The sequence below is a fragment of the Caloenas nicobarica genome, chromosome 4 (assembly GCF_036013445.1).
Source record: "Caloenas nicobarica isolate bCalNic1 chromosome 4, bCalNic1.hap1, whole genome shotgun sequence".
In the NCBI taxonomy this organism is placed as follows: Eukaryota; Metazoa; Chordata; class Aves; order Columbiformes; family Columbidae; genus Caloenas; species Caloenas nicobarica.
This window is the reverse complement of record NC_088248.1, coordinates 65,199,441-65,215,247: the sequence shown is the minus strand read 5'-3', so window position 1 is coordinate 65,215,247 and position 15,807 is coordinate 65,199,441. Positions and strand designations below refer to the sequence as shown.

The following is a 15,807-nucleotide window of genomic DNA, read 5'->3' as shown; positions in this document are numbered from 1 at the left end:
CTTCTCACGGGGCTCCTGTCCCTGACTTGGTGACTCCCCAGCAAACTTGCTGCAGTTTATTGATGTCTTTTCTGTACGGGGCGGGGGTGGTGAGGGCAAAACTTGTCACAGCAATTGCACTCAAATATTGAAGTTGTGCCTTGTGATACAAAAACCAGTGGATATCTCACTTTTTGGCAATACATTATTTGTTCAGAAAAAAAATATATATGCTCTCTTCTCACTTATCCATCTTAAAACATGGCTAATAATGGAAGTTGCTTTCATATTCTGAAAGGTATCTGCCCCCAGCTAAGACATAACCAAGTAATTTAGATCTTCTAAGCCCCACTAAACAGAACAGCAAAGTTTCACTGAAGACAAATCTGGTCCCATTCAAGTCAGCTAAAATATTGCTACTGATTTACAGAGGAACCAGAATATGATTCTTTGCAACTTCTTCTCAACAGCCGAAGTGCGAATCAACAAAATTTTCATAAAAATCAAAGCACTGTTCACTGCTACCGAGATATTCACACTATTATCAGGTATTACAAATGTCTGAACAGATACAGGAAATGTGGAGAGGCCAACTAGGTAGCTACTGGTACAGTATTAATGTTCTTTGGCTTTAAAAGCAATAAGCACAATAAAAAAACCCACAGAAGATACAATTTTAAAGAATTTCTGTAGAAAGCAAGTAATAGCAAACGAAAGCTGTTTGTCTTGCACATATATGCAGACTCTGCTTCAAAAACGGTGCAAAGCACAATAGAAAATCCTGACTAGCATTGGTAAGAGGAAAGAAGCTAAGTTAAGAAAATCAGAGTCCATTCTGAAGAATGGTGAAGTGAAAGAGAAATGTAAAGGGTTACTCTTAATACACTGAAAATACAACATGTAAGAACATATTGATCTGCAAGTTGTAAAAATCAGTGGAACGTGTCTGTAAAATGGAAAAAAAATAAAATTTGTTTCAACAGATTTTTAGAAAAAACATTGGTAGATGTTGCAAGCAGCTGCACTGAAATTGTTTGAGCTACTTAAAACAGTGGAAAGGAAGTTTTCAAGAAGTTTCGAGTCAACATTTGATTTTACTTAGGTATCCAAAATGTAAAAGCAGTTCTATTCCACCAAATTCTTCTTTTTAAAAAATATCTCAGTCTAAGAAACACATGTCCGCAATACTAGGGACTTAGCTGAACCTGAGATTTGTTCTTACAGAAAGACAAAGGGATTGCAAGATTATTTGCACTATTTGCCTTGTAAGAAGAGCTGGAGGTGAAGAACAGTCTTCATAGGCCACCTACAGTCCAACATTGGGTGTGCTAATGACCCTACTCAAGCCTGTTTGACTCCCACCCTCCAGTCAGCAACCATATGTAAAGGAATAAGCACAGAGATTAGTGGCAAACTATCTTCCCAGAAGCAAGGGAAAAAGGAATATTGTGGTCTCGCCATTTTCCTCAGCTTTTCCAAAAGAGGATCCACAGCATTACAGCCATGTTTCATTAGAGTCACACAAAACATCAGCAACTCTTTTCTCCCCCAAATAAACCACAATCGATTAATTAGATCACTTCAGTGGTGAAGAGATATAAACAGCTGATTAAAGTTTAATGTCAAGATCTTCATAAAGAAAATGAGGCAATAAATGGTGCATGAAAAAAACTGAGAACTCAGCGGAACGGAAGCCTTGCTTTCGGGTTCACAGCAGAACATCCATGAAAAACTCCTAAAAAGCAGCTGATTTTTCCCATTTTTGTGCAGAACAGTTTGTAAGAGAATCTCTGAAAATTTAAGCACTGTTTTGACATCTTATTCTGTACATGTATTGAATTTGGATTAAATTCCTCTTTATCTGTCTGCAGATAATTTTTGTTAACATTTCATTATTTGATAACTGCAGGATCCAATTCTGATCTAGTATCCGAAGGCTAGAACAACACTGCTTAGAGAAATACTACACTGAATTAAGTATTTGTGTATTATGCCTACCTATTAAAATGCATTTTCCAAAGACATGATGCAATTAGAATCACAGGATAAATTAGGTTTGAAGGGACTTCTGGAGTTCAGCCTCTAGTCAAAGCAGGGCTGGTTGTTCATGAACTTGTCCAGCTGAGCTTTGAAGAGCTCCAAGGATGGACACTTCATGGCCTCTATGAGCCATGTCTTCCAGTGTTTAACCACTCTCGGTGTAAAATTTATTCTCTTCTATCCAGTCACAATTGCCCTTGCTGACACTTGACTGTTGCTCTTGTCCTTTCATTCTACACTTCCGATAAAGGTCTGGCTTTATTACTTTTTTATCCTTAAACATGTTCTTTGTTAAAGCAAAAAAATTTTAAAAATTACAGCTGGATTTTCTATGAAGTTGTATCCAACTCTAAGTAATCAAAACTGGGCTGAGGAAACAGATCTGATAAACTCATTACAAGCCTACAAAAACAGTTACCCTGAGGGCATCAGATTTGAAATGTGTGCAGTCAGTAGAGAACTGCCAGACAAGAAGCAGCTCCATCATCAGGACATCCACCTTTTCCATCATCTTCCTAAAGAGAGCATGTGTAAACCCTCCTGCACAGCACTTCTCTATCTTTGGAAAGGAAGAAAGGAACCACACACAACTGTCCCCTTCCTCCACCAGAGTCCAATTTGCATCCTACCAGCACTGAAATGCTAAGACAAGCATTGATAAATAAAACACTCAGCTTCCAGTCTGAGTTTTTTTATAGAGTTACAAAATCATAGTAACCCCACCATAGTAGCCAACATTTTAATTTGGTACTGATTGCAATTTAGGCACTAGTTCTCAGTTATGCTGACGGCTAAGTGGGAATGTGTGCGTACATGGGGTTTTATTGAGCATATTGCTATCGCTTTGTGTTGCCATCACTTTTCACTGTCTTAGATCCCTTGTGGCCATCAGGCAAGGGTAAAGTGAAGTTCCCAACAAACAATTTGTTTACTTAATGCCAGTGCAAAAATACCTATGCTTTGATGTACAAAAAACCATGAAAAAATATAGACATACCTGGTCCAATGCAGAATGATGCAATGATTGCAAGGATGCAAAATATGCTGAGGTAAGGAAGCCACTGCACGGTTTTCTGGGTAGATAAAAGACGTTCATGGTAAGTGTGTTGTATGTACCAATATTAAAAAAAAAAAAAAAAATAGAGAATATTTTCCACAATTCTTTCTCTATTTCAGAATTTAGTCTAGAATTGTTCTAGAAAATTGTAGTATTTCTGTAGGACTTTATTAGATGATTTGTACTAAAGGTCTTGGTCTCTGCAGAATCCCTGCAGAGAAACAAGACAAGCTCTTGCACCACAGAAGTCACAACTCTGAGAGTTTACAACTTCTTGTGCTGACATTCAAGCCATCCTGGAAAAAGTTTTACTTTTCATTGAACAGACTCAGCACCTCCATCCTCCTCAGGTATTTCAGCCATGTTTAAAAAGTGCAACTATGGTGGCCCAACAGAGCTTCAAAGTTCCCCAGTTAAAGGCTGGGCACAACAGGGTTCCTTTCAGTAAGACAGCTGTACCTGAACCTTAGCAAAGCATGTGAAAGCCACAATCCAGGGATTTTAGCCATAATCTGACTTTGCAGACAAGGAAGGCCATGTGTGCGTCAGCTGGTACATGGAAAACAGAACAAACTATAAATGGTTCTTTAATGAAATTGTAAATGGAATAATTTTGGAGCTCTCATCTGAGCTCAGATCCAAGGTCTCTAAGGGCACTGAAAGAGAGAAGGTGCAAAACCAGAGTTGCTACAAATTGCCCTGACATCAAGCCTATTCATTTGTTCCCCAGGTCCTTTGTTCAAAGCAATACCTAATCTCTCAACAGATTGAAACACTTCTGAAAGGAACTAAAACTGGAAGGCACTCTAACTTCAGATATTTACAACAGTTGAAGGTCCTCACAGATCAGACTAGGTTTCAAAAGATTTTGAAGAGAATTTTTTAATTGTTTACTTCCAATAACATCTCTCTTCTGGAGAGCTGCCTTATAGTTGCCATGATGGGTATGTGAAGTAAAGTTTTATTGTGCTGTACATACAGGTAAGTCAAATAAAACTTTGCAATGGTGTGGCACACATTTGCTAGTCAAACTGTCTTACTGACTTTCTACAACCAAGAAACAAGACTTGAAAGTCAAAAGAATGGCAAGACACAGGAATCAAAACCAGGGGAAAAATGACTTGATGAAAGACAGCCCAAACCCATGCCATTGCAGACTGTCAGTTTTACTTCTCAAAAGCTCTCAGGAACAGAAAGAAATGGCATCATTATGAAAATGGAAGCTAAGCAAGGAAAAGTAACTCAGGGTCAGTATCTAAATTAGTTTAATAGTCCTCCTCTCACCGTTTCAAATTTTTGGGGAACTGACTGCTAATAACATCTGAGAACTTAAGTGCAGATGTTCTGTAAAGGCTAAATCTTTATAGTTTCAATAAAAATATCAGAAATGCAACTTGAAAGAAACAGCAACTATGGAAATTGTCCACTACTGGAAAAAAACCATCCAAGCCTAAGAATAAGAATGACATACAAAGTAGGAAAGAAATCTCAAAGACTGCATTACAAATCAAGATAAAAACACATAATATAGGCAAACTATTTACCCAACTATGGGCTAAATTGTCTTCATAATGGTTCAGGAATGCATGAATCCTTGAGTTAAGGAGAGTGAATGTGACAAAGACCATATGGCTTTTTAATGGAAAAGCTGCTGTGGCTAATCATAGTACATTGATTCACAAAGAAACATAAAAGACCTTCAAATCCTTATGCCAAACTAATTAAGAGGACTGGCTTATGCAGGAATGCCAAGGCAAACAGGTATCGAGCACCTGGTGTTTAAAATAGGCAAGAGTGAAAATATGTAGTGGCTGTAGTATTACCTGTAAAGTCAGAGAGACGGTCAGCACTGCGAAGAAGACAACCATCAACCCAAACCCCCCGATGAGCAGAGGTCGGCGTCCAAGCCGCTCAATAACTAAGCCCTGGAAAACAAAAAGTGGCATTTGACTTTCTTGATAAAGCACTGAAGAACTCAGATAATGAACTATGTTCTCCTTGCAACTATGAACACCAAAAATAAAACCATGAGATCTGATTTTATACTACTTATCAGCTATGATGTGTTCGTAACTGTGTTTGCTATTATGTTTACGTAATTTGACCTCTTTGAAAAAACAAGTCAGCATAACATCCTTATTTGAAACCACCGAAAAAAAAATGGGAAACGGTCAAAAAAAGTACTTGGTAGTAGTTTTATGCCTGGATTTCCCCCTACAGAACAAATATGAGCATCTTGATAAGAAGAATGTGCAACTGGTAAATTCAACTTTAATACTTTTAACATGGTAGATTTCAAAGTTACTTCTACATTAAATTTCTTCCATAACAAATTAATAGTAAAACAAGGACTGTTCATCAGCTATATTAAAATAATCGATATGATAACTACAAAAAGTTTGAGGGTTTTTTAAATTTTCTTTGGTTTTGTTTGTGTGGGGTTTTTTTTTGTTTTTTTGTTGGTTTGTTGTTGTTGTTATTATTTTTTAGGGGAGAAATAACTCCACACTGGTTGAACTGCTTACAAATTTGCACTAAATTCCTACAATAGTGTTCTCAAAATATGTAATTTTTAAATGTCAGAAGTTCAAACATTTTGCACGTTTCTTAATTTCAAGATCTTTCTGAATTTCAGCTTAAAAGGCTTAAAATTTAAGCTCAAAAACTTTTTATTATAGGTTAGATAATTTTTTATTAATCTAAATTTTTTAATTTTTTTTTGTCCAAACACAGAAAAAAACCATTCAGTCATGATATAGGATGGTTAATGTAAGTGGAATAGCAAGATAAAACAAATCCACCTGTCAGAAAACCTTGCTCAGACAGGGCTTTGTGACACTGATATTTACGCACACACACTTTGAATTTATATGTAACACCTGAACATAAATCAACTTCATTAAAAGTAATCACAAAATCTGAATGTAGTGGCTGTAGTATTACCTATCTGCTAGAGCAGAACACAATGAAAAGATTCTTAAAAAGCTGTAACATGGAACTGTCTTTTCTTTGCTAGTCTGACTCACTAAAATACCATACATACATTAGGTCATAACATTTAATGTTGATAACTACTGGAACTGCTAGTTAAAACTGGCTTTCTTATGAGAAGGAAAAAACAATTTCATGAAGGCTGAAATGCATCACTTCACATAACCTGAAATCAGAACTACACAACTATTTGCCACGTCATTATTTACTGGAGACGGAAGTCCCGCTTTCACACCTCCCTTGAGCAAAAGATAAAATGAGCAACTAAGATTAAATCCCGAGCGATACCCTTAATTCTGGGAGCGGATGCACACCGTTCCACCGTAAGCATCTAGAAGAAACGTGTTAAAGGAAAGTACAAAGTCACCCACAGAAGAAACGCCTGGTTTGGCAAGAGCTTCTCCCACAGCATCAGGTTCACCGGCAGATTTTAGGACAGGCTGCAAAACCCGCCAACCCCGCACCCCGCTGAGCTGGACTTCCACAGAGATACGCACCGTCACACTGCAGAACACGGAACGCAGCTCTGGAGCAAGCTTTAGCGTCATTTCTTTAAATGAGGAAATATACTCATTTTGACAGTTTCCACAGCTTCCATAATAGAATTTGTTTCAGAGCCATGTTTAAAATAGACTCGCACTGATGTTATTAACATTTCAAGTTGTGCTCACGGGGTCCAAATCTTCCAAAACTGCAAGTGCTGCACAGTCAAAACCTCTACAAGATGCCAAGTATTTTCCACGATGATTAATGAATCCATCTTGCAAACACATGTGGCCGCACATACACTTAACCAAGAGATATTTTTTATGGCTGTGAGAGATGAAAAGTTACTTGATGGGCCCATAAGAAGATGGAGACTTCTGCAGTAGATGCTGCATATGTAATTTGACATACCAGGGAACTTCCCTTATTTTTTTCAATTCTGGATTGGTGGTCATGATTAAACAATCTTGATGTTACACCAGCTGGTAGGTTTTGTATTAAAACAGAGTAAGGGATGCAGGTTTCTCTTAGAAAAAGGTTCATAGATATCTCTCATACAAAGCAAAACATCGGGGAAAAAAGTGCTAGAGGGTTTCTGGTTGTAAAGCTCAAAGAAAAGCAAACCCTAGTAGGGGAGGACAGTTTGGACTAAGTCCTCTGAAAAGATGTGTGTATGCACTTGTGCTTACGTACATTGAGAATAAGTAGTCTGGACATATTTGGGCAAAACTCTGTGGGCTGGTAAGGAACTCCCAGTTTTAACTGAGAGCAGCCAAGTACAGATACCGTTACAGCAGATCTGTGGGCTCCATATTCTTTTTACAGAAAAGAATAATAATTTCTAATACATTTAAATTCTTTTTTATTCAGAGAAAATTCAGGACGAAATAAAGCAAATCCGTGTGCAGTGATTCTTTTCTCTGAGCTGATGCCAGATTTCCCAAGCATTCATCATTGCTATTTATTTAATACAGTAGCAATGAGGAACTTGAATGCTTCACCTTCTGGGCATTCCCTGCAGTTTCTGCCACAAAGAATTTACAATTACAATTACAATTCTTGTGATTTATGGAATGGACCAACTTTGTTCACTGGACAAAATAAGCAGCAATTTTGTCCTTATTCACAGGGATACTATGATGCACCAGAATTGCTGGGAATTGTATAATCATTTTCAAATTTGATACGAAGTTAAGTACACTGACAACACTAACAAATCTACGAAATACAGACTCAGAAGGCTCTCAATTAGACACAATTAACTTGTACGGTTATGGGGAGAGAAATGCCTACTTCTGTTTTAAAGCTAAGGACGCCTCTAATTAGTTCAAATGTGTGACCTACCTCTTGGCCCACCAGTCCCTGCTGAAATAGGATAGTACGCAGAATCAAGCTCAGGAAAAGCCAGGTGCAAGAGGTCCCTACCTGGTAATAAATTACAAAGCTGTGGTCTCATGAAAGGCAGCACATGTGTTTGGAAAGACGTGGGTCTGTGGCTTTGCTGGGCAGGAGGCAATGAAGAAACACCCCAGGGCCCATTAGCAGATCCCACAATAGAAAAGCCTCTCAGGAAGCATCATCAAGGCCAAAAAGGTTTTTTTAAATCATTTAAGTCTACAGTATTTCTAACTAAAAATGGTTTTATTTTTGAGGATTTCTTAAGAAAACCTATGATAATACATCAGTACCTCAAACTTCTCTGAATTGTTTGTTCTCCTTTTCCTGATGGAAAAAAAAAGCTCAGATAAACTCTGAAGTTTCAGTAAATACTTGAAAAGAAAGGTCTAACATGTCTTATGTAACAGCAAGTTTCCCTGGTGAAAAAAATGCTGGTTTTGAGGTTATAAACAGACAACAACTTCATTTTTAGTTATGATTATAAAGATCCAAAACTTGTTAACTTGCAAAATCACTAAGACGCTTATGACTCATAAGAAGTGGAAGATGATTCACCAGTTTTCAGGTATTTATAGTTCTGAATGCTGCACTGCTATGCACTGGTAACTGTTACCTATTGAAGACCTAAAGTCAAAATACACTATATGGTAGAGTAAACGAAATAACAAGAATTCAGTATAGACACAAGTAGAGTCAAAAAAAGAATCTTACAACTGTTTTCTGTGATAGCACACTGAGTTATTTGCCAAATTGTGTAGGCTAATACTTGTTTATGTGTGATCATAAACATACATTTATAGAAGCCTATACTCAGTCATGGTAATTAACACAGCTAAAATTACTGAATATGTGTAAAAAACTATTGCAACCAAAATTCAACACAAACGTTTGGTGATAATAAGGCAACTGATATACAAACTCAGTTAACAGTTCACACAACTCACTTTTGTCTGGCAGGAAACACTTGTGAATAAAGTTAAAAAGGCAAATGTCAATCTTTTCACTTGAGTCAGCTGCAGTTACCAGGGCTGACATAATGAAGGCAGAGCGCATTAAAAAAGATCAGACCAGCTTCTCTGGATAAAATGAATTTGTGAGTTCTACAGCCCAAATGGGAGGTCACTGAATACTATTCCCTACCTATTTGCTGGCCCTAAATTATGCTAAGTAAACCTTATCAGATCTTTTTGATGTCTCAGATCTGTGAAGAAGCTTGATCTGTAAGCTAACGTCAAGACTAGCCACATTTTTTTTCTCATGTATTTTGGATATAGGTCTGAGTAACACAGTACATCTAGATTCAGGCTTAATGTAACAAGCTAACTCTGTGTTATTTCCATTTTAAATAGCAGGATTAAATTGGATAATCACATTTATATCACTGTCATGTCTATTTATGACACAACGTGTAGCATCCAGGAAAAGAAGAGGAAAGGAACACTGAAGGTTATAAATAGAGTTTTTGATTCATATTGTTAAATATATCAATTTGTCTACTGTATGAATTATACAGTTGTAAAACAAAGAAAGAAGTTATTTTATTTAAGTACCTAAACTGGAATTTAGAGGCCTAGCACCAAGTTTGACCACATAAGCATAAGCCTTAAATAAATCTGTGGCTACCCTGGCTCTCACATCAGTTTGCCCGTATCTGTGTTAATGTCATGACAGCATGAGATCCTACAAATCTTCTGTAAGTACCAGGCTAGAGATTACTATCAGCAAAGGGTGGAATTGATTGCTAAGTTTCTAAGATCAATCTGAACTATTTTGCAGTAAAGCATCCTTAACCAGCTTCACTTGGCAATGAAATTCTCCATTCACGAAAAAGGGTCTCCGCACTCAATGCCTGCCAGACCAGCATGACGAAGATGCAGCCCATTTTCCAGGAGGATCTGTGCCATGATCTTGCTGGGCACAGGGATGAGACTGACTGGCCCATAGTTCCCCAGGTGTTCCTTTTTTAAAAATGGGGGTTATATCTCCCCTTTTCCAGTCAGTGTGAACTTCACTGGACTGCCACAACTTCTCAAATATGATGGATAGTGGCTTGACATCTTCATCCACCCTCAGGACCCACAGATGCATCTCATTAGGTCCCATGGACTTGTGCACCTTCAGGTGCCTTAGATGGTCTCAAATGTGATCTTCTCCTACAGTGGGTGGTTCTTCATACTGCCAGTCCCTGCCTTTGCCTTCTACGACTTGGGCAGTGTGGCTAGAGCACTTGCTGGTGAAGAATGAGGCAAAATAATTGAGTACCTCAGCCTTCTCCATATCCTGAGTAACTAGGTCTCCCATTTCCTCCTGGAGAGGGCCAACATTTTCTCTAGTCTTCCTTTTATCACCAGCATACCTCTAGAAGCTTTTCTCATTGCCATTGATGTCCCTGGCCAGATTTAATTTTATCAGGGCTTTAGCTTTCCTAACCTGAGCCCTGGCTGCTCAGACAATATCTCTGTATTCCTCTCACACTACCTGTCCTTGCTTCCACCCTCTGTAGGCTTCCTTTTTCTGTTTGAGTTTGTCCAGGACCTTCTTGTTCACCCATGCAGGCTTCCTGGCCTTTTTGCCTGACTTCCTTCTTGTTGGAATGCATCGCTCCTGAGCTTGGATGAGGTGATCCCTGAATACTAACCAGCTCTCTTGGGCCCTTCTTCCCCCCAGGGCTTTATCCCATGTTACTCTACCAAGCAGATCCCTGAAGAAGCCAAAGTCTGCCCTCTTGAAATCCAGGGTAGTGAACCTGCTGCGCACCCTCCTCCCTGCCATAAGGATCTTGAACTCCACCATTTCATGGTCACTGCAGCCAAGGCTGCCCTTGAGCTCTACATTGCCCACCAGCCTCTCCTTGGTAGTGAGAGCAAGGTCCAGGATAGCAGCTCTCCTCGTTGGTTCCTCTATCACTTGGAGAAGGAAGTTATCATCAACACATTCCAGGAACCTCCTGGATTGCTTCCACCTTTAATACCACGGTCTGGGAAGCTGCTTGGTCAGTATCTCTTTTTTGTACTGCTGATTCTTTCTGTTCACATTTTGCCCAATACAGTGACATAAATCTGAGTATTTTTCCACTCACAAATTTGCTCCACAAAGATTGCACACACATTTGAGATACGAAATGAGTATGAATTTGGGAGTAGGGAGTAATTAGTGCCACGCTGCATCTAAAAGAATTCAGTATCTTATATTCCAAATGAATCACCACGTATTTTTTTGGATTTCAATTATTAGACAGACTTGGCAGTGCTTTAGTAGGACTGATCAAAGCATATGTAAATCATCTAAAAATTCATGCAAGTGAAAATTTTGAATCGGCAAAACAAATCAGTGCGGTAGGCAATTTTGAAAGCCAACTGTTTGCTCATGTAGGCAACTATTTATGGCCTCTTAAAATGAAAAATTATGAACTGCATAAATATTTCTCTTGGATAAAATTAATGGTCTTTGGTGACAGGTAACTTTTTCCCCAAAAACCAATATGCAGTAGCATTTTCACGAAGGACTATTTTTTTATCTCACAATTTATTAGTTAAAATGAGACTTTCATTTAATGAAAATCCCATAAATCTTGTGAGTAGATGGCAATGTCTGAGAGCACTGGATCTGGGCAGGTGGAGCACTTGTCTTCTGTTATGCAGGGAGAAGGAAAACAGGGTCTGGCTTTCATTCACCCCAAAATAGGATGAATTATTAACTGATGAAACAGTTCGATAGCAGCTAGAGGAGACTAAGGTGATAAGAACAGTCAAAACAGATTTGCTCAGTGCAGACTGGTGCAACTTCTTTCACTGTCAGGGAGGAGGCTGAGTTGATAGAAAGAAAATGAAAAACAAGATAGATTTTGACTTCAGTAAGCCTTTTGTCACAGTTCCACATGACATTTTGTATTTGTGCACATGACTTTTTCCTTCTCAAAGTGCAGTACTGGGTACCTTTCCTTACTGAATTTCATCTTACTGATTTCAGGCCACCTGTCCAATTTCTTATGATCTTCCATAGTTCTTGCAACTATTTTTGAGTTTCTCCCTTTGGAGAGTTTGGATGATATAGTTGATTATGAAAGGCTCTTTGTTACCTCTCCCATATTATTAATGGATATTTTTATGATTAATTGACCCAGGGCAAACCACCACAGAATCTCACTTGATATTTCTTTGTATAACAGTGAAGGATTGATTGCTACTTTCCAAGAATAGTTTTACAGTTAGCTGAGCATCTACACTGTTAGCATTTCATCCAGCCCACACCTACTGTATCTTTTTCATATAATATGTAGTTAAACTGTGAAATTCACTGCTTTAGGATGCTGTGCATTCTAAAAACATACAGGAGTTGAAAAGTAACTAGACAAATTCAAAGAAAATATCACAGATACTGAAGACCAAGATAGTACTTTCTAATTCAGGTATTCCTTCACCGACGGCTTGTCAGGATGAGGGGAGCAAAAGGGGAAAATGCCACGTTTGCTCCCCTCTTGCACTCTCCTCTACTTACAGCCTAATGTGGATTATGGGTAGGTGGAGGCTGATTCTGACCTAATGTGAACAATGTCCCATGGGACTGTACTAAAAGTCTTACTAAAAATCAGATTATAGCAAAACCTCTTATGAACCCTCAAGATTAAAGTATTCGTCACCCCATTTTTTCCACATGCTATGATTGGCTGTCACTGGAATGTATTTCTTCTTATTCTGACCCCAGTGTAGCCTCAGAGTTTCAACGAAGATATCTTGGATTATGCTTTGGGTACCACAGAGGAAATGTGTTAGGGATGAGAACATCTATTGAAGTGTCTGGAGTACCCTTAAGATGCACCATGCCCTAAGCAAGGAATCCCTTCTTGTATGTTAAGATCTATTAACTAACATTAAAAGAAACACAGAACAAGTCTCAGAGCCCTTTCTCATGACATCCCAAACCAGAATCATCTCACCTAAGACGGTTGGCTTCCTTGACTTCTGTGTGATACTGCAAAAGATATTCTACAGTCTTTTGTGGTCTACTACTGAATTATGTTTTAACTCATTGTCACAGGCTTTGGAAGGCACATTAGTAACACCTTGATGCATCACCTTCTGGGAAATGCTTAAGGCATAATCTTCTCAATATAGTTATATCTAGTCCCCTTCTGCGAACATTATATAAAGACCAAATGTGGTGCCACAGATGGCAAAATTGGATGTGGGATGCTTAATTTGAATAACATTCCATTTTATTCTATGCTGGTTTCATTGAGGGTGGGGGTGGGGGGAAGGAATCTTTTCACACATTTACTTTTGTCTCCCTTTCCATTCAGCCTGTTGCCTTGTCAAAGAAAGGCACTGGCAAATTGTTCTTTCTGTCCACTAAGAGTAACACAACAATTAAATTAAATTAACCTCTATTACTACAAATTACAAAAAAGCCAAAGTAACCAATCTTACTAAAGAAAAACTAAGTTTGTGGAGTCCTCTTACTGTAAAATTTAAAGAACAGACTTCTAATAAACACATATTTGCCAGGGAATTATTTAGGTATATTCCATCCTTATTCAAAGCACAGCATCAGGTTAGATGACTTACTGCTGCAACGTGCCTGTGAGTAGGAAATCTATTCAGTATTTCATTCCAGAGGATACCAAACTTCTTCAGAAGCTAACTGAAATGGATGGTTCTCTCATTTAAAAGCAGCTTGTCTAGCCAGTCCTCTAAACAGAACCTGTGTTCAGTACAGTGGTTGGAGAAGTCTACAAGTGATCCGAAAACATACAGAACATGTATATCGTCTCCCCAGGGAGAAGCCAGGGCACCAAGTATGCAATGCTACAACACAGGTATTTCATGAAGTAAACTAGGAAGTGATGGTGTAAGCAGGAGTTGCAGTCAAATTATACAGATGACAGGAAAACGATGATGCACATTTCATTTTTCAATGTCTTGTTTACGCAGCTTTCGCTCAAGAGGATGAGGGATGGAGCTGTAGGCAAAGCAGGCTACTAGCAGGCATATCAAGTGATCTGAGAAAATACACAGCTATAAAAGGGATAGGATGTTGTTTGCCTTTCCTCAAGGACCACATGAACGTTATTACTGTTATGCTGCTACTCCCAGAAGACGTGTTAAAGGGACACTTTCAAATTTTTCCACAGTTTGAACGGTATTTTATCTCCTAAATACTACTTTCCTTCTCTGTGAACTATATCTATTTCGATCTTTTCCTTTACCATTCATATGGGGCTCATCAATGGATGAATCCCCAAGTATTCTCACTGAGGCACAAAGTCTCATGACCACCTAACATACACGTAATGATTTGAGATGGTACATGATTTCATTGTGGACTCTCCAATAGTTGTTTCATTTATTATACAAGAAAAAACCCTCTACTTCTATTACCGATAGGAGTATCTACTGAAATCCTGGAATTTATTGCTAGTAAAATCTGGTTTCTGCTAGCAAGTATAATATATAAAAAAGTACCAGGAAATTTAAATTCTCCTCTCACTTTCTCCTGCTTCTTCCATTCTTCCCTCTAAGTAGTAGGTAAGACATGTGCACTTGACTTAACGAAAAACAAATTCATATTGGTGTTCTTTTAAACAGCAGCAATGAAGATCACTGAAATAAAATTAAGGCTACAAAGCAGCATTTCTCTTGAATGGAAAGAGCAAGTCTGAAGGGAGCAAAGATATCAATACATCAGCACTACCAGAGGAACAGCAAGTAGCTTTAAAAGTATTAAAAACACTCCTCTTGGGAACCAAAGCAGACACAGGCACCTCATTATGTATGAACGCTGTGCTCTGAATAAGCCTCACAATCCGATAGCAGAGAAGGAACTGAAAAGATGACAGACCCTATTTAGAGAATGGCTTTAATATTATAGAATCATCTCCATGTAATTTTCATCTTTTTCCAGAAAAAAGAGGTGTATTCTTCACCTAAATAACTTGCAGAATTATCATCATTATTTTTACATATATCTTGAACAAAGAAGCATTTCTGCAGTATCACCAAGAAGAAATTGTAAAAGGTAGAGATTTCCATACTTCACTATTTCCACCTATTAAAAGAATGTCCCTTTAATTAAAGAACAAAAATAAGATGGTTTACCCAAAAATAGATTTGTGGAAATTTACAAAGATCAGAAGAAGAACTTTATGACCTTCGAGAGTCCTTATGTCCTAGACTATAAGAAAATATACTTGATAGCTGGATTTAGTTTAACATTTCATAGGTCACAAGCAGTTGCTCTGCCACTGGAAAGGATTTTTTGCCAAAACCATTCTTCTGACATTTAAAAATGCTTGCCTGGTGTGTCCAGTATTGTGCAAATACAGTTAGTATAGAATATATGAAGATAAGGAAAAATTCTAACAAAGAAAGAAAAGAGTATTTGCTTATTTGCAACCTTCCATTCCAAAGACCTCTATCCTTGTTTCTTATTTATTGAAGTGCAAACAAAAATGTTTTTCCGTTAGCAATTAATGGTATATAAACCTAATAAAACTCTCAGGTTTAGTTTGCTCATTTAGGGTATATACATATATATATATACACACATTTTTTACTAGTCAGCTTTTCCATTTTGAAATAGGAAAGAAAAGAATATGGATGGATCATTTTTTCTGTTAACATCTTCCTCTACATTCAGCGCACAGCAAAGGTACACGACCTACTCAGGAGCTCTCGTGTTATGAAAGGATGCCTGTGTGCCCTTGCTGAATGAGAGAGCAGAATTTAACACAACATGGGACAATCTTGTTCTAGCGAGCTGGCTTACTTCTCCAGCAAGCTGGGTTACAAACATTTACTGCATTTTTTTTAAATGGCTGAAGAATTTTCTGTTCATAAGTTGCTATAGAAAATGTGTCA

At 38.0% G+C, this 15,807-nt stretch overlaps 1 protein-coding gene across 2 annotated transcripts in view; it reads right to left on the bottom strand.

The window, feature by feature from the left end:
- SLC2A9 (solute carrier family 2 member 9) overlaps positions 1–15,807 on the bottom strand; it is a 98,991-nt gene that overhangs the window by 40,340 nt on the left and 42,844 nt on the right. For both annotated transcript variants that reach the window (XR_010606129.1, XM_065634037.1), the window contains exons 9-10: positions 4,900–5,001; positions 3,017–3,092 (exon numbers count right to left, since the gene is read on the bottom strand). Coding sequence is in view for 1 of the 2 variants with exons in the window: in XM_065634037.1 (XP_065490109.1) it covers positions 3,017–3,092; positions 4,900–5,001 (178 nt within the window). In the remaining variant the exon portion in view is untranslated. The remainder of the gene's footprint in view (positions 1–3,016; positions 3,093–4,899; positions 5,002–15,807) is intronic.